At 44.2% G+C, this 26,855-nt stretch overlaps 2 protein-coding genes across 3 annotated transcripts in view; one reads left to right on the top strand and one right to left on the bottom strand.

Annotated features, from left to right (window-relative positions):
* CUTC (cutC copper transporter) overlaps positions 1-12,728 on the bottom strand; it is a 14,717-nt gene extending 1,989 nt beyond the window's left edge. The window contains exons 1-7 of the mRNA XM_060241891.1: positions 12,621-12,728; positions 9,560-9,631; positions 4,366-4,425; positions 3,641-3,850; positions 2,453-2,488; positions 1,906-2,039; positions 21-48 (exon numbers count right to left, since the gene is read on the bottom strand). Coding sequence (XP_060097874.1) covers positions 21-48; positions 1,906-2,039; positions 2,453-2,488; positions 3,641-3,850; positions 4,366-4,425; positions 9,560-9,631; positions 12,621-12,666 — 586 coding nt within the window. The 5' untranslated portion in view covers positions 12,667-12,728. The remainder of the gene's footprint in view (positions 1-20; positions 49-1,905; positions 2,040-2,452; positions 2,489-3,640; positions 3,851-4,365; positions 4,426-9,559; positions 9,632-12,620) is intronic.
* Positions 12,618-26,855, top strand: LOC132573926 (cytochrome c oxidase assembly protein COX15 homolog). Of its 2 annotated transcripts, none has more exons than XM_060241890.1 (9): positions 12,618-12,977; positions 15,933-16,120; positions 22,013-22,135; positions 22,351-22,537; positions 22,946-23,113; positions 23,751-23,832; positions 24,192-24,346; positions 25,452-25,565; positions 26,173-26,855. In XM_060241890.1, exons 1-9 carry the CDS (start codon positions 12,903-12,905, stop codon positions 26,302-26,304), a joined length of 1,224 nt encoding a protein of 407 aa, XP_060097873.1. In that variant the 5' UTR covers positions 12,618-12,902; the 3' UTR covers positions 26,305-26,855. The 2 variants fall into 2 exon arrangements, with proteins under 2 accessions (XP_060097873.1, XP_060097872.1); XM_060241889.1 differs by having other exon boundaries at positions 12,868-12,989.

The following is a 26,855-nucleotide window of genomic DNA, read 5'->3' as shown; positions in this document are numbered from 1 at the left end:
GCTCCCAAGCAGGGTCCTACCTGGCACAACAATGATCCTGCCCCTGGCCTGAAAAGGAAGAGGAAAAGGGTTTAGTAGCTTTGCTTGTAACAGAACAAACATGTAAAGCTCAAGACCAGGCAACAATGGAGAAGTCACATTTCCAGTCCAATTGTTTAGCAAATCTTAAAGGTTTTATGTTAAATGACAAGGCATTTTATACTTAGTGATTCGCAATCACATCTCTTATAAATTCACTTATCTGGTATTCTGTGCAAAATATACTGGTTTTTATGTAGAAATTAGGGACATGCATTTTTTCTTAAATTCACTAATTTTCAGTTCAGGACTACTGGACCCTAAAATTTTTCGGTATTCCAGAAAAATTCTGGATTCCAATACCACTATGGTATTCACAGCTGGGATTTTTCAGAAATCCCTTTCCCTCCTCCCCCTAGGTCCAATGGACCTGAGAAGAAAAACACAGGATTAAAAAAAAAGCACATCAGCCTGATCCTGGGGATTGGCTGGTTTCTCCTGCAGCCTAGTCTAAACTGCACTGCAGAAGAAGTTGTCCCAGCCAGAATCTGTGTGCCTTGCAGATCCTGGGTCTGGCTCCTTCTGCAGTGTGGTTTAAACCAGGCTGCAGGAGAAGCCAGCTCCTGAATCAGAATGCTACAGGGAGATCACTCCCTGATGCAGGCTGATTCTGGCTGGGATGGTTTTTCCTGCAGCCTGGTTTAAACCGTACCGGAGAGACAGATCTGTGATCTGGATGGATACTGGCTGGGGCAGCTTCTCCTGCAGCACAGTTTTAACCAAGCCACAGAAAAAGTCAGCTCCTGGATCTGTGTGCCTCAGGGAGATTGCTCCATGAGGCATGCAGATCCTGGCTGAGAAGGCTTCAATTCAATACAAATTAAACTGGAAAAGGATGGCATCACATAGATAGCATGATTCTCTTGGTAAGAATGCAGAATGTATGTTTGGAATTTAGCTTTGGGATGCTATGATGCTTTTCCAGTTCTTTGCTCTAGTTAAGTTGATGTCATGAGCCTTGTACACCTCTCAGAACTAATTTTCCAAGTGCAGATTTCACCTCAGAGGACAGAGCAGATACTGATCTTCACCTCCATCTAAGAATGGATGAACTTCAGTACTCTACACATTTGGTGTTAACTCCAGGCAAAACCACCTACTCCCAGCACATCAGAACCCACTGAAGCAAAGATATCTTTGTCTGTTAATGGTTATATTTTATGATGTACAACAAGGCTGTTCCTCTTGGTCAGCCACCGTTCTCAGTGTCTCAGTAAGTGGTTAAAGCACTGAATTCATTTACTTACATAACAGTATTTTAATAAGTAGTTGGGGGCCATTAATCCTATTACTCATGGAAGCTTGGAATTCTATTTCTGTCTTTGTTCTGAACATCCTCCACTATATAGAACTTCATTTCACTTTAAATGAGATGTTGAGGAAGGCTGTTCCTTAGCCCAATGAGACTTCTTCAACTTTACCCCAATGTGAGAAGAAAAAGTGGAAGCCACCTTGAGATGCTGGATGGTTTCTTTGTGGACTTTTCTGGGTCTCATGCATTCTACTGGAAATATGTTTTGTATGTGTGTGCTTATGCTCACATACTGTGTACCAACCTCAGGAAAAGGGTCCTAATCCATTGCAATGACCAATGGAAATGAGTAGGATACCAAGAGAAGCTAGATTTTTTGATAATGCAAGGCAAAGTTCTGTATAGTAAAACTTGACCTGTCATCACCGCTGACCCAGCCACCCACTGGAAGCCTACAGCAGGTTGGTATTCTTTTACTGTCATTATTTTTTGACTGGTTCTTGTGACAGCTATCTCCAAGAAGGAAAGCAAAAGGTATTAACACAGTTACTAAGTTGGGAGAAATTATGCTTCACCTGTTCTGTCAGTCGCTTTATCAAGGGCAGCCCCTCCAGAGCTGAGCTGTCACAGCCACTGGTCAACACTCGTTCAAGCCCTAGTGATATCAGTGTCTCCAGGGCTGCCAGTGGGTCATATACCATGTCAAAAGCTGCAAGGAAAATGGAACATGTCAGTTTTTCTGGGAACCCCTCCCCCAAAAGCAAACACTATGATGCGAATGTAACCCACATGTTGAAAGCCCAGATCTTATTACTAAACCCTGTTGTTTAGTCTACTAATATGTGCAGTACTCAGACTCAGGGCTTTTTTTTTTGAGCAGGAACACACAGGAATGAAGTTCCAGCTGGCTTGGTGTAAGGGTGTGTGGCCTAATTGCAAATGTGTTCTCCTGGGCTTTTTCTACAAAAAAGCTCTGCGTGAAACAATGGTGACATCAGGGGGTGTGGCCTAATAGGCAAATGAGTTCCTGCTGGCATGATTATCATGGATGGGTCATCAGTCTGCAGGACAGCAATTCAGACTGTCACCCTCCCTTCCCCACTCCGAGCCCCAGACACTCACCTCTATGGAAGGTGACCGGCAAAGGGCGAGAAACAGCTGCAAAAAGAAGAGATCCCAATGGTTACCACACATTTATTCAGCAAGAATCTTTCCCTTCCCAACAGGGGGGTCAAAGACAACTCTTCTAATTCTAGCTTTGTAAACAGAGCCCTCCACCCCAAACAGTTCCATTAGAGCAAACAGTATAATTCCTAGGGGTGTACATGCAAAAAAAATTGATATTGAGCCTGGAAAATATCAGTATTTCTTGATATTCTTGAATCCTAATATCAGTATAGTATTGGGATTTGGGAAATATTCGAGACTGATCATTTTTTTTAACTCCATTATAGTCAATAGTTCCCATAAGCCATACTGGAGACTTTATCTGGGGGTATCTGGGTGTGTGTGTTTTGAAGCAGAGGCACCAAATTTGCAGCATAGCTGCTTGTGTCTCTCCTCAACCACCCTCCAGTTTCAAAAAGACTGGACCAGAGGGTCCAATTCTATGGGCTCCAGAATAAGGTACCCCATCTTCCATTGTTTCCAATAGAGGGGGAGAAGGCATTGAAAGTTATGTGTTCCCTTTAAATGCCTTCTCCAAGCCACAGTACAACTCCACACCACAGCAAGTGAACTCTGAAGGCATTTAAAGGGACTGAAAGTCCTTTAAATGCACTGTGACCGCAGCTACCTGGCAGCCCCAAAAAATCCCAAATATTTTCATGATTTTTCCAGGTGGCCAATTTCAGATAGCTGAGTGATCAGCTGAGAAAATACCCAATAAATAACAATAAGGTATTATCCAGTATTTTTTTAGCTGATCACTGATTAAATACTGATAAGGTATTTACTGGGTATTTTTCCAGCTCACTTTATACCAAGCGCACACCCCTACCAGTTCCTCACTACAGGCCTTCTGTCATCAAATACCTTTTTATTCCAGAATGCCTTTAAAAATCATGGTCTCTCCGTTTTTTTCAGAAGTGTTAAACTTTTATTGTTTTACTGTTTTTGAACTTTCAGTGTATTTATAATGTAGCTCTATCATGGTTTTTGTTTGTTTTCTGTTTTTGCTTGTTTTCTGTGTTTTTGCTTTATATATCTGTGAGACACAGAACATACATTTTGGTGTGGAAAGGCAGGTACAAATAAATAAATAAAGGCAGTAGTGGAAGGCGATTTGGTTTTGGAAATATGGCCTCTCACCCAATAGTGCTGTGCAGAGCTCTGTGTCTACACGCCCATCCTCAGTCAAGGCTCCAAACACCAGTCCATCAGCCCCATATTGCTTGGCCAGTCGGATGTCAGCCTTCATTACTTCCACTTCCCGGTCAGAATAGAGGAAATCCCCCCCTCGGGGACGGATCATCACAAATACAGGCACCCTTATACACTGCTTCACTACTTGCAAAAGTCCTGCAAGCAAAAAGAGATTTAGTTCTGGACATGGAATTAGTTAACAGCAATCTATGCCAATGAATAGAAAGCAGAAACTAGAACTTTGCAGAGCGACAAAGACCCACCAATCTGCCAAAAAGTATGATTCTCAATAAAGGATCTTGCAGCTGCAAGAGGAAGGAAAGGCCTTCTTTGAACATAAGAGATATAGGGCTGCTGAAAAAGGATGACAGAACTACAGCTTGCCTTGTCACAAGCTCAGAAGATGCCAATGAAAAATCCATTGTTTTATTACAAGAGTAAGTAGAAACCACTATAGTTTCAGTGACTGGTGAACAGTGATGTACATTTTAATAAATTGATAACAAACACCAGCTACTTCCTCCCTCTTTCATGGGCACAGAGTCTGGTGGACGGACGGTCCAGTACTATGTTCCTACCAGGACCAGTTACTATCCCCTTATTGCTTGGCTGCTCAGTACACAGTGCAGAAAGCTGGTGGGTTGCATCTTGGCTTGTATGTGCCAACTCACCAATGCTAGGTGTCGTTCCTCCTTCCATCAGATTAGCACACAATTCAAGGCGGCCAGCACCTGTAAATTAAGAGCACAAGTTAAAGTGCAACTTCCTGGTGGACAAGCAGGATTTCACACTTGAAGAGTGAAGATGAAGAAGGCAATGGGAAGCTAAGCAAAAGGATTCTCTCAAGCTATAATTGGATACTTCCATCTCATATAGGTAGATGAAGATTAGTAAAAACAAATAATCTAATAGTCTCAGCCTATATCCCAGAAGCAGCATTCAACGGCATCTGGATAGGGGTGGCTCGGCAGTGCTGATGTTGTTGGACTTGTCGGCGGCGTTCGATACGGTCGACCATCGGCTACTGACTTGCCGCCTCGCTGACGCGGGGATTCAGGGGCTGGCCTTGCAGTGGCTTTCCTCTTTCCTTGAAGGTCGGGGACAAAGGGTCGCGATTGGGGGGGAGCTATCCCGGAGGTGCACACTTAACTGTGGAGTGCCCCAGGGAGCGGTTCTCTCCCCGATGTTATTTAACATCTATATGCGACCTCTTGCCCAGATTGCCCGAAGGTATGGGCTGGGGTGTCACCAGTACGCTGATGACACCCAGCTCTATCTACTTATGGACGGCCGACCGGTCTGCGCCCCAGAAAATCTGGATCGGGCACTACAGGCCGTGGCTGAGTGGCTCAGACTGAGTGGACTGAGACTGAATCCTGCGAAGACAGAGGTCCTTTGTTTGGGTCGTCGAGGACCGGGGGGGGGGGAAATCCCCTTGCCAGCTTTTGACGGTGCACCGCTGACGGCGGCGGACAGGGTCAAGAGCCTGGGGGTGCTACTGGAGCCGTCCCTAAAGATGGAGGCTCAGATAGCAACCACTGCCAAGTCCGCGTTTTTTCATCTTAGACGGGCAAGGCAGTTGGCCCCCTTCCTGGACCGCGACGACCTAGCAACAGTGATCCACGCTACGGTCACCTCGAGGTTGGATTACTGCAATGCCCTCTACATGGGGCTGTCCCTGTGCCGGACCCGGAAATTGCAGCTGGTGCAGAATGCTGCAGCCCGGCTGTTATTGGGCCTCCCAAGGTGGGGGCACATTCGGCCGGGTCTCCGGGCTCTGCACTGGCTCCCAATAACATACTGAGTCCGGTACAAGGTGCTGGTCATTACCTTTAAAGCCCTTTATGGCCTGGGACCTGCCTACCTGAAGGACCGTCTCTCCCCACACGTTCCCCAGAGAGTACTGAGGTCTGGGACTCAAAACCTTCTCACCATCCCCGGGCCTAAGGAAGTCCGTCTCAAGACAACCAGAGACAGGGCCTTTTCCACAATGGCCCCTACAGGGTGGAACCAGCTGCCGGAAGAGGTGAGGGCCCTGCGGGACCTTGCTCAGTTCCGCAGGGCCTGTAAGACAACCCTCTTCCGGTTAGCCTACGCCTGACTGGGAAATAAATGTAGCTTATTAGACTTCTGTGACTCATATGGTATAGATTTAATGTTAAAATTTTAAGGTTTTTAGGTTTTTAAATGTTTTAACTTTTAAATGTAATAATTCTGAACTCTGTTTTATTGTTTTATTGTTTGCTGTGAGCCGCCCTGAGCCATTTTGTGGGAAGGGTGGGATATAAGTTATGGAATAAATAAATAAATAAATAAGCATTTTGCTGTTGGACCAAATTCAGTGAATTAAACAAAACAAGTCTCCATTCTTTAAAAACCCAACTTAAAAAACAAAAACTGCAGGGCCACTCTTAGCCGTAAGTGCATTCCATAACTACAGTTAGTGGTTCCATAAATACACAGTCCAAGCAGCTACATCCATCAACTAGGCTGGGCATTAAATTGTGTAACTCTTCTTAAAATTATGCTGTTATCTTCACTCCATGTCTACACAAGGAACACACAGTGAGGTCAATGGCAGAAAACAAATCAACTGTCTTATATAGACCTATAAAGAACACAGTGGAATCTCTGGACATTTTCATCTACTGAAGGGAAGAGTATTGATGTGCTTAACTTGTTGAATCATTGTATGAATACTTTGTATTGTAAGAATTTGTAAAACAATATTGTTCACATGTATTTTATTTTAAATAGAGCATATACATAGTTTTCATATTCAGTATTTGTGCACAGTTGATTTGTTTGCTGCTGCTATCTTCACTCCAGCATCACTGCCAAACAAACTCTAGAACTGGAGGATCCAAGGGGAAAGTATGTGCATAGACCTAGCCTCTAAAGTACAGCTTAGTTCTATTATTATTATTGTTTGTTTGTTTATATTCCGCCCATTCCCCCATTGGGGGCTCAGAGCAGAGTACAGCAAATAGAAATAAAATCACAATAAAATCATAATAAAACCAATTGCAACATTCATCAAAGTGCAGCAAGATGATTCAGCAAGATGACATGACAGCAAGGTAGTATAGCACAAAATAGTACCACAATACAGCATCACAGTACAGTAGTGGAGTAGAGCAGCAGAACAGTAGGGGGAAGGCCAACCGCTCGATAAATAGATGCCCGCTGCCTCATCCAAAGACATGGCAGAACAGCTCCGTTTTGCAGGCCCTACGAAAAGCCAGCAAGCCAGGTAGGGCCTGGATCTCGATAGAAAGCTGATTCCACCAGGTCGAGGTCAGGGCCGAGAAAGTCCTGGCCCTGGTAGAGGCAAGACGGGCATCTCTTGGGCCGGGGACTATCAGAACATCTTGGGAGGCCAAATGAAGTGACCTCCGGGGCATATATGGGAGGAGACGGTCTCGTAGGTATGTTGGTCCCAGGCCACGCAAGGCCTTAAAAGTCAAAACTAACACCTTGAAAAGGATCTGGTGAAAAGGATCTATAGGCAGCCAGTGTAGGTTGCAGAGCGCCGACCATATGCTCACCTGTACAGGTGATGCAGCAGCAGGCGAGCTGCCGCATTCTGCACCTGCTGCAGTTTCCAGATCAGTTTCAGAGGTAGGTCACCATAGAGCGAGTTACAGTAGTCCAGCCTGAAAGTAACCATTGCATGGGTCACTGTAGCCAGGTCTTGGGGGGATAGGTATGGTGTTAGCTGCCTGATCTGCCGTAGATGGGAAAAAGCAGACCCAGCAGCCGCTGTGATCTGGGCCTCCATGGAGAGGGAGGCATCCAGAATCACTTCCAGACTCTTCACCTGTTGGGCCGGTACCAGAGCAACACTGCCCAGGGCTGGGAGCTGGATGCACGAACCCACCCCCCCTCGACTAAGGTACAGGACCTCCATCTTAGTTGGATTTAACTTCAGTCGACTCTGCTGCAACCATCCAGCCACGGCTCCTAATGCCTCGGACAGCTGTTCAGGGGTAGATGGTCTGCTGTCCATCAACAGATAGAGCTGGGTGTCATCAGCATACTGGTGACAGCCCAGTCCAAAACCTCAGGCAATCTGGGCGCATATAGATGTCAAATAATATGGGCGTGAGAATAGCTCCTTGCGGCATATAAGTGGGTGCTGCAGGGAGGTCTGATCACCAAGCATCACCCTTTGTCCCCGTCCCCGAAGGAAGGAGGAAAACCATTGCAAGGCTACCCCCCACACCCCAGTAACAGCAAGGAGGTGGGTCAATAGGTCATAGTTGACCATGTCAAATGCTGCTGATAGATTAAGAAGAATCAGCAGCGCTGACCCGCCTTGGTCCAGATGCCTTCTTAGGTTGTTTGTGAGGGCGACTAATACTGTCTCTGTCCCATGGCCTGGGCGGAAACCATACTGGAATGGGTCCAGGGTGGATGTTTTATCCAGGAAAACCTGCAGCTGTTCCACTACCGTTTTCTCAACCACCTTTCCCAGGAACAGCAAGTTTGAAACTGGGCGGTAGTTAGCAAGTACTCTAGGGTCTAGCAAAGGTTTTTTCAGAAACGGTCAAATTACAGCCTCCTTTAACATCTCTGGGAATGTCCCACTATGGAGGCCGCATAGAAGTTTTTTGTAGCCTTCTCATAGACTTTCATAAGCATTCTATAAGAGGTTCTGGACTCTTCAACATGAGTATGCCGCCACACTCGCTCTAACCATCTAAGCCAGGGGTGGCCAACGGTAGCTCTCCAGATGTTTTTTACCTACAACTCCCATCAGCCCCAGCCAGCATGGCCAATGGCTGGGGTGGATGAGAGCTGTAGGCAAAAACCATCTGGAGAGCTACCATTGGCCACTCCTGGTCTAAGCTGTCTATACAGTCCATTGTTTGTTCCATGTGCTTGCTCAGTCTCTCTAATGCAGATGCCGCCAAAATCAGAATATGCCTTTTTTTATTTACAGCTTGTCCCATCATGAAGAGTCAGAGCAAGTAACAGGCTTGTGTAAGGTTCTGCCAGTTATTGATCCAATTCACCAGTTCTCACATTAAAGGAATAAAAGGTTTATTGTTCAGATACAGAGCATGGGCCTTGTGCTGTGAAAAGCCAAAGCCAGGAATAACAAAAGCAGGAATAAAGCATACAGTTATAGTAAAAAAATGACCACAAAGTCTACCGCCAACTTAGGGCTCATTCCCACAGATGGCACCGCATAGATGATGATGATGATACTGGATTTATATCTTGCCCTCCGCTCCAAATCTTAAGAGTCTCAGAGCGGCTCACAAATCTCTTTTACCTTCCTCCCCCACAACAGACACCCTGTGAGGTGGGTGGGGCTGAGAGGGCTCTCACAGCAGCTGCCCTTTCAAACACAACCTCTGCGAGAGCTATGGCTGACCCAAGGCCATTCCAGCAGCTGCAAGTGGTGGAGTGGGGAATCAAACCTGGTTCTCTCAGATTAGAGTCCATACACCTAACCACCACACCAAACTAGAGCTATTTGGAGGATCAAGGTCAACGGCCCAGTCCTTCCTGTGTGTTACCAAGCATCATGGTAAGTACCACTTCAGTTTAGAGTACAATGGATAGCATACATTGTTTACTCCCTATTCCATCTTCTGATTTCTTAATGGTTACATAGTTAAGTCTGTTACCAGTCTAGATTCAAAGTTCTAGGATTCAATTAGACAAGTATAAGCAGTAAGCACCATGAATCAGTATGCCCATAGAATATCATGCTATAGAAACAAAATACATAAATAGCATGCTGCAGGTTCATAATGGTGTCACTGCTCTAGATTAGAGTTTTGGAGATCTTCATGCTGCTCAGGGAGAGAACCATGCCTCCCTTTGCAGTCTTTTTTTTTTTTGTAGCATTACCTCCCCTTTCTGCATTCACAGCAGACTCCACTGAATCAACGCATACTTCCATGAGAAAGCCATTGGCCATTCCTAGGAGAGAAACACAGCAAGAAATCATGGGGAAGTCCAGCTCCATTCCTACAAACAGCTGCTGAGAAGGATTGTTTTAAAAGTTCCATCTGATGGCAGTTTTTAGTTAGATTCTTTCATCTTGAGTACCTAATCACATCCAGCCCTCAAAGCCAGCAGCTTAATACATTTTACATCATTGGTCAACCTACCCAGCCAAATTCTATCTACACTTATTATATGGGTAGTTTGGATAAAAAACAGGTGTTCATTACCAAAAAAGATCAAGCTCAACATTTATCATCACAGCACAGAGGTAAAAGGATGCACCTGAAGCCAAAGACTACTTTTGCTGTTAATCCCTTGGAACTGAACTCAACAGCTTCTTGCTTTTCTTGCCCTCTGAAATATTTTGAATGTAGCAAAAATGGTCATACAGCTGCTGAGAAGGGTGATTTCTAATGTTCTACCCCACTGTAGTTTTTAGTTGGATTCTTTCATCTTGGATTACCCAACCTTTTTTCCCAAGTGTTCCCCACAACTATATTTCCGAAAGCTACTTTATAGCTACTAGAATAGCTATTTAATATTGAAAAGGAGAAGGTACCAAAGATATACCTATACTGATAATAACTTTCCCCTCCTACAGCATATCAGCCTCTATTCGTACTACAATTAACACAGCTAAATGGTGCCTTTTCTAAAATAATAATAATCGTATGGCATTGTGCGTAGTATAGCCAGGAGATCCTATGAGTGTCTGATCCTCCCTTCCTTCCCCGCTCCCACCATGCTTTCGCCATGGCCATCACCAGACAGGACAGGGTCACAGGCAATGGGCACCAAGTCACTGAGAGAGAGGGTACATATTGGGGGGCCAGGGCCAGGAACATGGAAGAATATGGTGAATATGCCCTTCACCATAGTCAACATAGCCCCCTTTCTGAAGGGCCCAGCCAGCCACAGGTGGGATGATGCCCCCTTTTGCCCTCGCTGACTATGCAAGGGGTTTGCTACATCCACTTGCCACCAGTGTTCTACATCTGAGTGGCACAGTGACAGCAGATGAGGCACTGTGTCTGGTGGTACTGAGCTCACATCAGCACCTCCACCTGTTGGACAGCACCTGCCTCAACCAGTTTCACCTAGACAGAGCTGCTCTCTAGGGCCGAGTTCCTGCCCCCCATGCCACCCTCATCTTGCAGAAGGTCCTGCTCTCTCTTTCCTGGCCACCAGATCCTTCCAAGGGGTCATATTCATGGCAGGTCCTCAAGGAATCCCAGTCCTAGGCTAGCTGCTGCATGCACAGTTTTTTGGATGCCATGCTCACCCACCTTCAGAAACATGTACACTACTAGCTCTTTTAGCATTATGCACCATCAGAAAGTTCCTTTTCAAAGGAATCTAGTTCTTTAGCACAAACTGAAGCGGAGATGCTTAGGAGTGGCTAAACAGCAAAAGGGCCACAGTGTAACATGCTAACTTTTACAAATTACCAACAACCTATAAGCTACCGAGCAAAATACTGCACCTTCAAAAACAAACTGTTTCAGCTAATGCACAGCAGTTCGAGATCCAACAACAGGAGGATCAGAACAAAAGATACTCTAACATAAGCAGGGCCTTTCATGAAATGTGTGCAAAGTTCTACCCCCCCCCCTCCCGCAGTTCCATTTCTACAGCCACTTGGGCATACAAAGTCAGCATAAACATATTAGAATAATAGAAGCATAGAGTTGAAAGGGACCTTCAGGGTCATCTAGTCCAAGCCCCTGCACAATGCAGGGAACTCACAAATACCTCCTCTCCACCCCCCACACCCAGTGACACTTGCTCCATGCCCAGAAAATGGCAAAAAACAAAACAAAACCCTCCAGAATCCCTGGCCAAAGTGACCTGGAGAAAAATTGCTGCCTGACTTCATCCCAAAAGGTAATTGAGCTTCATGCTCACATAAGTGAGTTTCATACAGTTATTTAAAATACTGCCATTCAAAGCAAACTTGTTTTGTAAACTTAGCGAACTGTACAGCACCTTAGCAACCAACTCATAAATAGGAGTTATATCTACCGTATTTGGTTCCTGCTTCCCCCCACTCTCAGCATATCCCTCCCCCAAAATAATTTTGGTGACTTGCCTTTACTCTATTGAGTTTAGGGTGGAACAGACAGTTCTCCCCTCAGGCATGCTTATCCTAACAACCATGTGAGCTGTGTTCCCTCTAATCTGAGTTAGTATGAGCTAGCTCACACTTTTTTAGTTTCCAACTAACACATTTTTGTCTTTGCTCAGGAAAAATGGCCCCAAAGCAAACTAATCTATGTAGCAGCTCACAACTTTAATGCCAGTAGTTCACGAAGTAGATTTTTCGCTCACAAGTCTCCACAGTTTAGAGGGTGTATTGCATGTAATTTAATTATGCTGTGAAGAATAACTGACCAAAGGTCACTCATCAACCTTCAAGACAGTGCAGGATTTGAAACAAAGTCTTCCCTTTTCTGATCCAATATTCTAAACACTGTCCCAGAACGAAACTTTCTGGCAATCTGGGGCACACATACTGTATTTCTAAGACACAGGATAACCTAGAATGTGCCTTTGTTAAATAAATGCAAATTTGAAATGGGTATCACCTGTTTTTAATCACTACTGATTTTCTTTATGGCTTTAAAGCGATTAAACTGCACTGAACATTACAGCTTTTGGTTTTACTTAATGCATTAAGTAAAACCAAATGGTAGGCCTTTTCCTGGAGTTTACAACTTTAGAGAACCAGAATGTCGAATCAATATAGCCTGCTCTCTAAAACAATGCCTAAACAAATGCAAGTTGACCCTACAGAATACATTGGGTAATTCCACGTGCCCTACGAAAATCAATAAAAGCCGAACAACCATTTTCCACCCGAGCTACAAGGCCACCCGGATTTCCGTTCCCTGACCCCGCCCTTCGGATTCCATTTCCCTTCAGAAATCCGTTTCCGGCCGAGTTCCCGCCCACTCACCCGCACCCGCACACCCACCCTCCGGCCCGGGCTTCCTGTCCCCTCTCTTCATTGCGCGTCCGCCTTGGCTAGGCTCCGGAGGTGGCGTTGGTGTCGCCAGTTCTGCGCTACACGCCCCTGAGGGGGAAGCCACGCCCCTCCGTTCTCACCTGCCCTGGCAGCGCGCGCTCGAGAACAAGAAGCTCCGCCTTCTTACATATCACGTGGTATGACCGTGGCTAGAGTTGTTGTCTTGTATTCCGGAAGGGCTTGGAATAAGAAACTACTTCCAGGTTGTAATTTGAAGTGATGTTGCTGAGGATTTTACTCGGAGGGGCTCGGCTTGTGTTAGTCCCTCGTGGAAGAGGAGTCTCCCCTAGACAGGTATCTTCAGAAGTGAAGTCTGATTTCCGTGATAATGAAATACTTTCACGTCTGGAGAGACCTCTTCTAGCCCTGGTCTACCTATGCAGCAGAGTGTGGGTGGTAGAACAGGCTGTGTTCATTCAAAGGCGTGTGGGGATGGTGTTTTTTGGACCGGGGGTGGGGAATGGTCTTTTGGCTATGCAAGAAAATTAATGTAACAGGAAACGTTCTTGGTTAAAACGTGTCTCCTTGATGATGTGTTAAATTCTTTTAGCCATGTTGGTCTGTAGTAATAGAACAAAATTAGAGTCCAGTGCCATTGGACTCTAACGTTGTACTAAAGTTTTAGTGTTATGGAGTTTTTTTTTAATGTGGGTGAATATGAACAGGAGTCTTAAAGGTGAACAAATTTTATTTTAGCATAAGTCTTAGGAAGCTAGCTCCCCCTTCATCTCCAATCCATGAAAGATTGTGCTAGAATAAAAACTTGTTTGTCTTTAAAGTACTCAAGACTCCTGTTTGTTTTTATTGCGCAAACTAACATGCTTTGTCCCCTGTAATTATGTGTTAGAATATTTAAAAATGGTATCCCCCCACTTGTAGGTTGAAGCGCTGTACGGCCAGGGGCCAGCATATCTTTGGGACTGTCTCTCCCTATGTGAGCCCTGGCAGTCTTTATGGTCAGCTAACCAACATCTTCTGGTGATCCCTGGCCCCAGAGACATCCGGCTTGAAAAGTTCCCCTTGGAGGGCCCTGGTGGGATCTGCTGCAGTTCCACAGGGCCTACAAAACAGCTCTTCCGCCAGGCTTTTAGCTAAGGTGGCAGATGCTGTTTTATATCTGCCCTACCCTACTCAGGGCTTGGGTTTGAATGACCTATGGAACTAAGTGATCGTGTTTGTTGAGGCACTGTTAGTTTTTAGTGAACAATCTGATATTTTAATCTATTTTATTGTATTTAATGTTATCTAATTGATTTTAACTCTTGTTGTAACTCACCCTGAGCCTGCTTCAGAAGGAAGGGTGGGATATTATTATGCAATGGAGCTCATTATGCTTTCTCAGGATTCTGAAAGTTAGTTCAGGCATGTGCCTTCATATATCTGAAGAAGTGAACTGCTACTCACTAAAGCTTATTAAAATAAATGTTAGGTGCCACTGAACTGCTGTTTCATTGTCTTAACTTTACTTCTTTTCACCATCTCCATTTCCTCCTAGCAGAAACCTGCAAAGAGTCATGCATGTTGATAATGCTATATTAAGTGTATACTAAGCCTTAAAACTAAGGCATCACTACAGTAAGGATATTTCAGTGATAACTGGGCAGTCAGTTATGTACTCAATAAAGGAATGCAGCAAGGGCTGGTGATCCTTGAGGCAGTTTTGCATTCATTCCTCATTTGAAGAAGAAGAATTGCAGATTTATACCCCGCCCTTCTCTCTGAATCAGAGACTCAGAGCGGCTTACAATCTCCTATATCTTCTCCCCCCACAACAGATGCCCTGTGAGGTAGGTGGGGCTGAGAGGGCTCTAACAGTAGCTGCCCTTTCAAGGACAACCTCTGCCAGAGCTATGGCTGCCCCAAGGCCATTCCAGCAGGTGCAAGTGGAGGAGTGGGGAGTCAAACTGGGTTCTCCCAGATAAGATTCCACACACTTAACCACTACACCAAACTGGGTGTAGTGAGATTTGGGATTTGATATGCATTTCTTTGTCATTTGGGATTTGATATGCATTTCTTTGTCACTAGGGCTGTCATGGTTGGGAGGAAAGTATGTATTCTGATCATAAAGTACCTGGGGTTCTGTATCCCTCAGATCTAGAAATCCATTTGGTGGATACGATTATAGTTTTAGGAAGGGTGGATATTTAAGTCTACTAAGTATCAGTTCAGATCTGGATGTCTTAAAGGTAGCAAATAACAAATGCAAAGCTACAAATAAAGTAATTTGATTCCTATTTACACGTTTAATAAGAACCCTCCTGGATTAACCATTTACTATTATGTTGTTGACAATAGCTAGCTGCATGTCTTCATACCCTCCTATCAGACAATGTTTAAGACTATCTTCAATGTAAAAACCAATTGTTCTGAGCTTTCTCACTAAAAGTTCATGATAATCTGTTCAGGGATGCCTGAAGATGTGCTCCTTTATTCTTATGCTTCATGGTATAGCACAGGGTTCTCCAACCTTTTTGAGCCTGCAGGCACCTCTGTAATTCTAACATAGCATGGTGGGTACAACAGGAGAAGGCATAGCCAGCAACAAAATGATTGCTACATCTCACCCTCAGTCACATAGTGAAGAGTCTTGTGTTGTGGTAGCAGCTGCTGCCAAAGCAACATTTTAGAAAAAGCCTTATAAGAACATAAGAGAAGCCATGTTAGATCAGGCCAATGGCCCATCCAGTCCAACATTCTGTGTCACACAGCGGCCAAATATATATATATATATATACACACACACACACACTGTGGCTAATAGCCACTGATGGACCTCTGCTCCATATTTTTATCTAACCTCCTCTTGAAGGTGGCTATGCTTGTGGCCGCCACCACCTCCTGTGGCAGTGAATTCCACATGTTAATCACCCTTTGGGTGAAGAAGTACTTCCTTTTATCCGTTTTAACCTTTCTGCTCAGCAATTTCATGGAATGGCCAATCAGAAGCCTTGCTAGGCAGAAGGCCTACCTGGCCCCACACATTGTCGAAAAACACTTGGCAGGGGCCAAGAAAGGTGTTGGTGGCTGCTACGTTGCCATTGGGCACCATGTTGGGGACCTCTGGATTAGGGCATTCTGCATTGCAAACAAACTTCCTGAGCTTCTCAGATGGCCCTAGTTCCCTGTATATCTGAGAAGCACCTCTCCTTGCATTTCAGTTGTGTATGCAATGAGAAAGAGGGGGCTTGCACTCAGTGGGTTGTTGCTAATTGTTAACAAGCTCCTCATTTTCTTCTCTATTCTCAGCAATGTCTTCAGTGGTGCCGACTCCCACAAGCACGGACACAGCACAGTGCAGTGTCAGAAGTGGCTTCCCACCCCAAATTGGCAGTACCACCCATCCCCAATGCTGTGAGAGATCGGACCGTAGGCTGCTGGCTGCTAATCTGCAGTGGGACTGTGGCTGGAGCTGTGGTGCTGGGTGGAATCACTAGGTGAAACAAATCAGCCTTCCTTTCCTCTTGAAGCCTTTAACTATATTTCCTTTATCTGCTGCTTTGCTTTTCAGTTATGACAGGTTCAGTAGATATTTCTGCATTCAGTGGTGGTCTCTTTCTTTCTCCCTGGGACACTGCCTTGAAAGATACTATAAGGAATAGTCATTCTAGCTTGTCCCTTATAAAGTGTGGATCCCCAAAAATAGAGACACAAGCTCCCTTCTGCATACTTGTGCTGTTATTAATATGGTACAGCACAGGTCTATTTTGTAGGTGTCCTGCAGGAACAGGAATTTCATGTCAAGTTTGAGTTGGGGATGTGATAGCATTCCATATATAGAGAGAAAGAAGTATGTTAGAAAAAAAGGCATGCTGTCCCATCCTAAGATCCCTTAGGGCAGGGTTTCCCAAACTTTTCTTTCCCGTGGCCCGGTTATTTTTACACTTCTCCTTCGTGGCCCAATTTGGGGGTGGAGCCAGGAGACAGAAATTATGTCATTTCCTGTGGTGTCACTTCCAGGTCAAGGGCCAAGTGATGTCACTTCCAGGGCACACTGAACCAAAACTCCACCTTTTCCTGTGATGTCACTTCCAGGGCACTCCCCCAAACCTGCCACTTCTTCTGAAGTAACTTCGTTTTCAGAAAAATCTCTCTGAAACTCATGCTGAGCCAAAATGGGGGTGGAAAGTGGGTGGCCTGCAACTTTTTCATACATTCCCAGGGTCCTCCCTTTCCACCCTCACACCTGCATGCACCTATCCATTTGTGTGTTCTTCTCCAACTTGCAAGCACTCCTAATGCCCATGTTCAATTGCCTGCACCACCTACACACCCCTTCCTCAACAGTACTGGCCAGTGTATGCAGTTGGAAGTGCTGTTGCCATTGCCATCAGGAATCCAGTGCTGTGTACCACGCACACTGGGTCCTGGCAGCTGCTGTACCTCAAAATATGCTGACACATTTAGTAGGCCCTTCCTTCAGCTGCTTCTACTAGAACCCTTCCTCAAGCTACAACCAAGCTTGCTTGGTTTCAAAAAAATCTTTTGACAGCTATTTTTCATACTTTTCCTTGACTGAAACACTGGGAAATTGCTATGAAAGGTAGCACAGAATTGTACTGCAATTAATGAATTAATTTCAAGTTATATAAAGTTCATACAAGCTTTTCTGCAGTTATCTCAAAAAGGATATTTATGAGGGGCTTGCTCCGTGTTTCCCATGCCTTTAAAAGCAACCTGTTGTGCAGATATTTAGCCAGTGAACTTCTTTCATTCTTTTTAATATCTACAGGAGGAGTTTAATTTTGCTGTCAGACAGCTGTTAAAAGCAGAACCAGTAAAATGGTTCCAAGTTCATAGTGCCATCACTTCCAGTGCTGTTGAGATATACAGCAGTAATCTCCAATAATCTCTTTCTGCCCCACACCTCTAACTCTCACTCACACAGAAATCTCATAGAAAGGCCAGCTGGCTACAACTGGGGGTGCCAATTTTTCATTGACAGAGGTCCTATGTCTGCAACAACAGTATGATGAACAGAAACGTTTCATCCAGTAAAAATGGAAGGAAAGAAAGAAAGGGAAAGAACGAAATGGAAGGAAAGGAAAGGAAAAGACATGGAAAGAAAGAACAGGAGAACATAAGAGAAGCCACGGTTGGATCAGACCAGTTGACCATCCAGTCCAAAATTCTCTCATACAATGCCCAAAAAGCACCAGAATGTCTACCAGTGGGGCCAGGGCACTAGAAGCCCTCCTACTGTTGCTTCCCCCCACCCCCAGCACCAAAAATACAGAGCATCCCTTGCAGATGGAAAAAGAAAGAAGGGGGACAAAGGGGAAAAAAGCCTTACTCACCATCAGATTACCCCAGACAGCAATAATTCTGCCCAGGGGTCGTTTGGTAAAAAAAATAGCTACTGGAATGCCCACTCCCCATCCCTCCCGGCTGAAAAACACACACCTTTCTTTGCCACCCAGGCCTCCGGGGGAAATCTCCCCAAAAGAACATTGCAAGGCACATGAAAGCTCATACCTTGAAGAACACTTCATGGATCTAAAGTGCCAGTGGATGCCAGCTTTTCTCTCAAACACTGGGAGTGGGGGAGAAGGAAGGAGAGGCAGCTCAGCTCCTCTCTGCACAACACAGAGACGGTGGAAAGAAGGAAGCCAAATGGAGCTCAGGCTTTGCAGCCTGTGTCAGTCTTCAAGGCTAGCTTTTCTCTGCATAACAGAGAGATGGTGGAAGGAAGGAAGCAGAGCAAAGGTCATGCTTTGCTTGGGGTGGGGCTAGCTTTGGCTTTTCTTGTGACCCGGTAGTGAGGCTTCCATGGCCCTGTACTGGGTCCCGACCCTGCAAATGGGAAACAGTGTCTTAGGGTATCCAATGCAGACGCACAGATGAGACCTTAGAAAGTACAACAAAGTTTTCTTCATCGGCTATGTTCAGTAGAAAAACAACAGGCATACTTTGATACCAGCATATATATGGTTTGGAATATTTATTTACTTTTGTTATTTTCTACACCAACTTGAGCAGGGGTGTCAAACTCATTTGTTATGAAGGCTGGATCTGACATAAATGAGACCTTGTCAGGCCAGACCATGTGTGCCATAAAATATAATGCCAGATAGCGGACAAATACAAAGATTTTTTTTAACTTAAAATAAAACATGCGTAAAACATTAGTACACTTGCAATATTTTGTTTAACTGTCTCTGATAACTGACACCTCTTGCTCTGAATTATTGCATCAAAATCTGGAGACAATGTCTGCTGTAGCAATCTTGAGTATGCTGTTCAAGTATTGTTCAGTGTTTATCTGTAAGTTGCACATCAATTTGTGATTTATTGACATTCATTACAGAAATCTCATGCTCATGCTCTGTGCTGCCTTTGAGGGGAAACGTTAAATGGATTGGCATTGTGAGCTTTTGCACATAAGCTGCTTTGTGTACTGGTCAAGAACATGAGAAGGCACCATGACATAGACTGAGGGCTATGTGTTTATCTACAAAACTATAGTCTTCCCCAGAGAAATAACTGCAACTCCTATGAGGCAGTGCAAGAATAAAGAGAAAGACTGGATCAGGAGGACATGAATACAGTGCAAAAGGAAATGGCCTACATTGCTTTCCTATTGAGAAAGACTGGATCGGTGAGGGAACTCAGTTGCATCCTGGCAAAACCAGCTTAACAAAACACACACACAGAGTGAGTAGCAAGGCAAAAAGCTCTTATCTTGAGTAAGACTTTGAAAATATGAAGCTGCCTTATACTGAATCAGACCTTTGGTCCATCAAAGTCAGTATTGTCTTCTCAGACTGGCAGCGGCTCTCCAGGGTCTCAAGCTGAGGATTTTCACGCCTACTTGCCTGGACCCTTTTTGGAGATGCCAGGGATTGAACCTGGGACCTTCTGTTTACCAAGCAGATGCTCTACCACTGAGCCACCGTCCCTCCCCTTTATTTAAAGGTGCTTTTTGTATTTCACCCATGCTATGCAGCTAAGCAAAGGAGCCTCCCACTCATTTCCTCCCCTCTTCTTCTCCAAGAAAGGGGGAGGAGGGAGGAGCCTCAGCCAGTGGAAGAACTTGGCTCTGTAGCTCTGCAGTGCGATTGAGAGAGCCTGGCACAGTTCTAGCTTTGATTGAGAGACCTCTAGCTGTGCCAGGCTCTCTCAATTGCTTGAGAGAAGAGGGAGGGAAAAGAGGGAAAGATTAAGGAGAGGCTGGTTTGCTGGGCTGCATTGCATGGGAGGAATACCAAAATGGCAGCAGAAGGAAGCAAGAAAGGGAGGAGGAAGCAGATGATGGCCAGTTGCTGGCAGACCTGATTCCCTCTGGGGGCTGGATTAGGCCCCCGGGCTGCACATTTGACACCTCTGAACTAGAGTTTCCACATTGTTTTAAGGGTAGACCCATGTAGTGCATTACAGTAGTTTAACCTCAAGGTAACCAACCATAACATGGATCTACATTGCCAGATCAGCCAAGTCAAGGTAGGGGTCTGTCTTCTGGGCTAAATTAAACTGGTAGAACGCCTTTTAATTCGTTTCTCTACTAATAGTGCTTGATCCAGTATAACCGCAAGGCTCTTCACTGTGTCAGTGAGGATCAGCAGGACCCATCAAAGTAGTTTAGCAGTGGAAATGGTTGCCTAGGGTAGTAGGGAGTTCCCTTACAATGGCAGTCTTCAAGTTGTGTTTGGATGAACACTTGTCAAGAATGCTCTGTGTTGATTCTGCATTGAGAAGGGGGAGTGTTTCAACTACCTGGCCTGCATGGCCCAACTCTCTGATCCTATGAAAGGTGGGGAGTGTGATGTCCCTCAAGATCTCAGCCTTCCCAACCAGCATTACTTTTGTCTTGTCAAAATTTATTGTCAACTCATTCACCCATTACCATTTAATCAAGGCAGTAAGACACTGGTTCAGGATCTCTACAGCATCATCAAGCAATCTGAATAAAGAAATACAGACCTTAGCATCATCAGCATTTTGATGACAGCCGACTCCAAATCCACAACTGATTTCTCTTAAGGGCTTTACAGAGAGATTGAATAGCATGGGAGAATAAGATTGAGCCTTGAGGGGACCCCACGAGTTCCACAGTGATAACAATTGGTCTCCAACAACAGCCCTCTGAGATTTGCCCATAAAGAAAAATTTAAACCCATCTAAGGCATAACCCTTAATCCCTACCTCTACTTCCAAGCAATTCAACAAGATGGTGGTGTCCTCATCATCGAACCTTGTTGATCAATTGAATAAAAGTAAGAGAGAGGCATGGCTATTGCCCACATTCAAATACAGCAGATTAACTGAAGGCTCTAGTGGTGTCTTTGTGCTGTAACCCAGCCTAAAGCTAGCCTGAAAAGAGTCTAGAGCAGGTGAGTCACATAGGAAGACATGGTGTTCTGCCAGCACTTTTCTTCTTGCTGAGGAAGGGAAATTAGTGACCAGGTGATAACTGACACTTCATTTTTCTTTAGCAAAGGGTTTTTAAGTAGTGGGCAGATGACTGCCTGCTGTACTGACTGGGCAAAAGTTCCCTGTGTCAATGACTGAATTATGATAATTTATCAAGGCCTTATTGATGTGATCCCTACAAGAGTTCAGTAATCAGGATGGAGAGGGATCCAGGGTACTCATGGTGACCATCATAGATCTAAAGATCTTGTTGACATCCATCATGGTAACTAGATTAAAATTATCCATAAATGGACCAGATTGCATATGTGAGTCAGTTTTCAGGTTAAATATTAAAATTAGCTGCATGAACATGTAACTTGATTATGTGCTCAGGAACAGAAAATGTACATGTTCCAAATTATCTTCAAATGCAAAGTTCAAAAGACACAGCTTTCCCATCAGACTTAACTAATATGATCTAATTTTAGTTTCTTAGGAAATGCCTTAGTTTCCTCAATCTATACTTTTTCCATCTTTAGACTACTAGTTTTTTCAAGTGAAATAATCTCTTTTAACTAACTGATTATGGAATTTAACTTTGATTATAATTTTAATAGGGTGTGGGCTTCACAAAAATTTACAGTATCATTTAGCAATTAACTAAGGCTGCAATCACAAACACTAAGTAATGCACTTTCAATCCACTTTCCAACTGGATTTTGCAAGTTCACACAGTAAAATCCAGTTGGGAAGTGGATTGAAAGTGCATCATTTAGTGTGTGTGTGTGACTGCAGCCTAAGATTTAGGCTAAACTGTAGTGACAGGCTGTTAATATAAGATGAACATATGGCAAAGGAATATAAATCCAGGTCTACATTGCTACATAGCAGAATTTAAAGGCTCTGTCTCCATATATACACCACCACATTTTGCACCTCTTCCAATAGCAAATTATTGCTGTGCCTCTCCTTCCTAGGCTGACTGAGTCTGGGCTTTCCATGGTTGACTGGCACCTGGTACGGGAGATGAAGCCTCCACAGACACAGCAGGAGTGGGAGGCAGAATTCCAAAAGTACCAGCAATTTCCGGAATTTAAAATGTAAGTGTGAGCTGAACAAAGATTCCCAGAGATCTCCCTTGGGGAAAAAAAATCTATTGTTACCATCAAGGGGGTGGGGGATGGGTAAAGTCAAAGGCAGGGGAGATAAGGGCATTTTGGATGCTTTCCTGCAACAAAAGACTAGGTGGAAAAAGGAAAGTGGATGACACTACCTGGCTGCTGCTGGTTCTTAAAGCTTTTTTTTTCTCCAATAGCCTGAATCATGACATGACACTAACAGAGTTCAAATTCATCTGGTACATGGAATATTCTCATCGTATGTGGGGACGGCTGGTGGGGTTGGCTTACATCATCCCAGCAGCCTACTTCTGGAGGAAAGGCTACTTGAACCGATCCCTGAAAAGTCGTGTCCTTGCTCTCTGTGGGCTAGTCTGCTTCCAGGTGGGAAAAATCACTGCAGCCTTGGAATCCTTCATTAACTGTGGGTGTGTGCAAAGTAACTGAGTTGGAGCATGAGTTCCTTATGTGCTCCAGGTACTAAACTGATGGTGAAGACAAGACAGTGACATGCAGGAGCTGCACAGACACTTAACATGGTGGTGCTTGGCATAGTTGTGCAATAGGAACAGAGTCCAGGCTTGTGAAATGGTATTCCTTCTCCTGCTATGGGGAGTAGATGTTATTTCCTAAAAAGGCATGATGGAAGGTGGGGTGGTGCAAGGGAGTTGGATCTCTGCTTCTAGTAGTTTGGTTATTGACAGACCCAGTTTTGTGGCAGGGAGGGCACATGATATTAATGAGAACAGGTTTTGTTTCACTATAATTTTTTCTGGGTTCCCCCCCCCACAGGGTCTGTTGGGCTGGTACATGGTAAAAAGTGGACTAGAGGAAAAGACAGACAGTCATGATATCCCTCGGGTCAGTCAATATCGTCTAGCCGCACACCTGGGCTCTGCACTTGTTCTTTACTGCGCCAGCCTTTGGACTGGGCTCTCATTGCTGTTACCACAACACAAGGTTTGTTGAGAAGTGGGCATGCAGAAGGCTTGTTGTAGGCCTTCAGAAGATTGTTACTTTAAAAATTACAGCAAGAGTAATGTGAGCTACAGAGATTCAGCCTGGCATGAACAATTTTAGTTAGCTTTAGTACCACAATTCACCCAGTGCTAATGACCCCCTGTCTCTTTAATAAGCCCTTTAAAACAGAATGTAAGGTGATGCAACAGAAGAAACTATACCAAGTCTTCTTTCCTTATGCATCCTGGGAAGAACATGCCTCTGGAGTCTGCAGTTGTGGCCTCCAACAATGCATTGGATTGCCAGTAGAATTGAATGGAATGCATGTGACATTCATGGCAGTTGCTAAGAGTACTCACTGATTTCTGTAGAAATTTCTGGATTCACAATTGTATGTATAAACCATGCTTTTGAAAGACTATGCAGTACCATGCTTAAGAATAGGGAAGGGAGATATTGGCTACAAATGCTGCCTTAGAATTTTGACAGTGCATCTAAGAGGCTGATCTTTGGCTAGGAATGCACTGGAGCTGTTTGTTTCTCTGCATATGGAATACTAATTGATAGTTTTGTTCATGGAGTATATGAAGGGGTTATTGTATACCCCTCTGATCCTCCCACTGTTATCTTTTGACAGTTACCTGAAACCCACCAACTTCTACGCTTGAGACGGTTCACTTATGGAACAGCAGGCCTTGTTTTCCTCACTGCCATCTCAGGTAACTTTCCTAATTGTTAATGCTGATCCTGTTCTTTCAGGAGGTGGGAAATGGCATGATCTTTGGTGGCTTTCTTCAGATCCCATGGAAGGGTTTGGCCTTTTCTAGCTCTAGGGTGGTAAAATGCCTCCTCCTAGAGGCAAGTCAATGTAATTAGCAATTGCAATGTGACCTTAGGAGGAGAAACTTCAACGGTCACCTTTATGCATTTATTGAGACTGATTCAGACTTAAATATATGGTTTTTGTTTATATTTAACTTTCCAATAGCTAGTATATTGCCATGGCTAGTACCATAGCTAGTATATTACAATAGCTGGTCTGTTACCAGGTTGTCATCCTCATTCTCTGAAACCATAGGGGCATTTGTGGCAGGATTGGATGCGGGCCTTGTATATAATTCCTTCCCCAAGATGGGGGAGCGCTGGATCCCTGATGATCTCCTTGCCTTTTCCCCACGGCTGAAGAATTTTTTTGAGAATCCCACAACTGTGCAGTTTGATCACAGAATACTGGTGAGTGTTTTTATCATTACCTTAACAGCTGCCTCTTTATTGAATGTGCTCTTATTGAATCTGTATGTAAAGACAGAATACTTCAGTGTGCAGAATGTGAGCATCTGTAGCTTGGGTTGGAGCACATAATTGCATGCTTAAGGTCTTCTGCTGAGTCTCTGGCATCTTCAATTAAAGGTTCACAAATAGCAGAACTAGGCAAGGCTATTTTCATATAATGTTGTGGCAGTGATGGTTCAGTCTATGTTCCTGAAAACACTCATGTTGTGGCTGCACTCGTAATCCTTGGGAGACTTTCTGAGGGTGCTATCATGCAGATGGGTAAGATAGGTGCTCATATACATGCATTCTGTGTTGTAGACCCCACTTTGTGGAATATCCTGTCAAAGGTCAAGAAGTCTCCCGCACTCCTACCATTCCACAGATTGTGTAGAATGGAATTATTCTAGAGGGCATTTTTATAAAGGAAATGGAAATAGTTCAGGAGGATGTATCTTTATAAAATAAATGTTTTAACCCTCTCTTACTGCATTGTCTTCTACTTCTATAATTCCATTTTCTGCTTGTCTATGATGTTTCATTCTTCCTTTTGCAGTGTTTTTCTAACTTTTGTAATCCCAGTCTTATTGCATTGTGTATAGGATGTCATATGCTCTCTGATTACAGTATTTTTTTGTGTTACCTGCCTTGAATCTCAAAAAGGAAATTGATTATAAATAAAAAATAATAAAGTCTGCAAATGATAGGGGGATCATAAAAGGAGGGTGAAATAGATGCTACCAGTTTGAGCTAGGGAGCTGCTGGAGAGAGTCTGAATCAGTAAATGAAGTATCTATTAGAAAGTTCAGCATATGAGTAGATATCAGGAATATGAGTTAAAAAGAAAAAAGGAGTATGAGTCAACAGTGGAGGAAGCTGCTTATCTAAGTAAGGGCCTGTTCTAAGTTTAATGCTAGTGCCATGCTCAAGAAGGAAGTATAGACTGAACCATAATTCCTACAACATTGAAAACATGGCTCTGTGAATCTGCTGGTCCTATAAAATAACGAGGCTTTGTTACTGTCTTCCCATCCTTTCAGTGAATGCCCTTCTGTTCTTTCTTTAGGGGATCTCATCCATCACAGCTATCACAGGTCTATACCTGCTTTCCAGGAAGATCCCTCTCCCACAAAGGACTAGGATGGCAATGGTTTCCTTACTGGCTGTGGCATACCTGCAGGTATTGACACCCTCCTTTCACACAGCCATGCAGTTTGGCATTTGCTCAAGGCAAACAGCAACCTTGGTTAAGGGGTTAAATGCAAAGTTCCTCCTTTCTCCATAGGCAGTAATATGCTCTTGGGTACCTCTGTTTGCCTTTTAAAACTGAAACCAACTGCCATAGCACTGCACATCCCTTTCTGCCTTCTGAGCTTAATGTCAGAAAGAAAAATAAGTGCAGTGGTGCTGCAACGTAGGAGTACAGCGCAATGCTGTAGTGGCATTCTTCTGCTTTCTGTCTGTCTCTGGCAGAGGTAATCATCAGAGTATCTCTATTACAATTTTACCAGGGAAACACTACTGAGGCCCTTTCTAAAAAGGGGGGGAGTGAAAAGGAGACCATAATGTAGAGTGCATCCATTATCTTATTACTTACAAAGTTGTGGCAATGAAAATGTACAGAGGCAATATCTAATATGCCAGCAGGTGTGGTATTCCTAGGTATAGTTCTTCCTGTGTAATAGGAATCCTGTGGAGGCCTGCAGACACTCTTCTGTGGTGCAGGTATAACTATGTGTACTTGCTTACCACTGATGCCAGCCCTTTTTCTTTTTGTTCTTCTACAGGTTGGCCTGGGTATCAGCACACTACTCCTATATGTCCCAACTCCTTTAGCAGCTACTCATCAGTCAGGGTCTTTGATTCTGCTCAGCGTTGCTCTGTGGCTTATTCATGAACTTAGAAGGATCCCTAAATAGCTCCACTCTCCCAGCCAGACCATTTCTTTGGGACTAAGGCCCAGGGATGCTGTTCTCATAATATGTGCTGTTTGGGCCTCTTCCTGGAGCCCTTGTTGGGTCAGAAAAGAAGAGTTCAGAGCAGAAACTTTACTTCACAATCTGTTGCAAAAAGTGCTTCACATGAACCTTCCGGCTGTACCTGTGGTTTGGTCAGGATGCAGGTGAAAAAAATGCTTCTGCATATTGAAGGGTGGTCTCTACGGTGCCTCAGTCCCTGCTGCGCTGTTTGGTTGAGGCTGCAGCCAAGAGCTAATCTCTGTGGTATTTCTTTCCAGAATTCTATAGGGGAATGAGTGAGTACTGAGTACAGCTGAGATTACAGTATGTGGATGGTGGGGTGAGCATGGTATAGAGACCATAGCCATGCCTGTACTTATGATTGTTGTCAGCAGGAGTCTCTAACTGGTATCCTTGAGTGGAAGTTTTTGAAAAAAATGTTAGAAATTTCAAGTGAATAATGTAATGTCCTATGTAACCCTTTTGAACAATAAACGTTTTCTTAATAAAAA

The sequence above is a fragment of the Heteronotia binoei genome, chromosome 6 (assembly GCF_032191835.1).
Source record: "Heteronotia binoei isolate CCM8104 ecotype False Entrance Well chromosome 6, APGP_CSIRO_Hbin_v1, whole genome shotgun sequence".
NCBI lineage: Eukaryota > Metazoa > Chordata > Lepidosauria > Squamata > Gekkonidae > Heteronotia > Heteronotia binoei.
The sequence above is the reverse complement of the archived record's forward strand: the minus strand, read 5'-3'. Positions and strand labels throughout refer to the sequence as shown.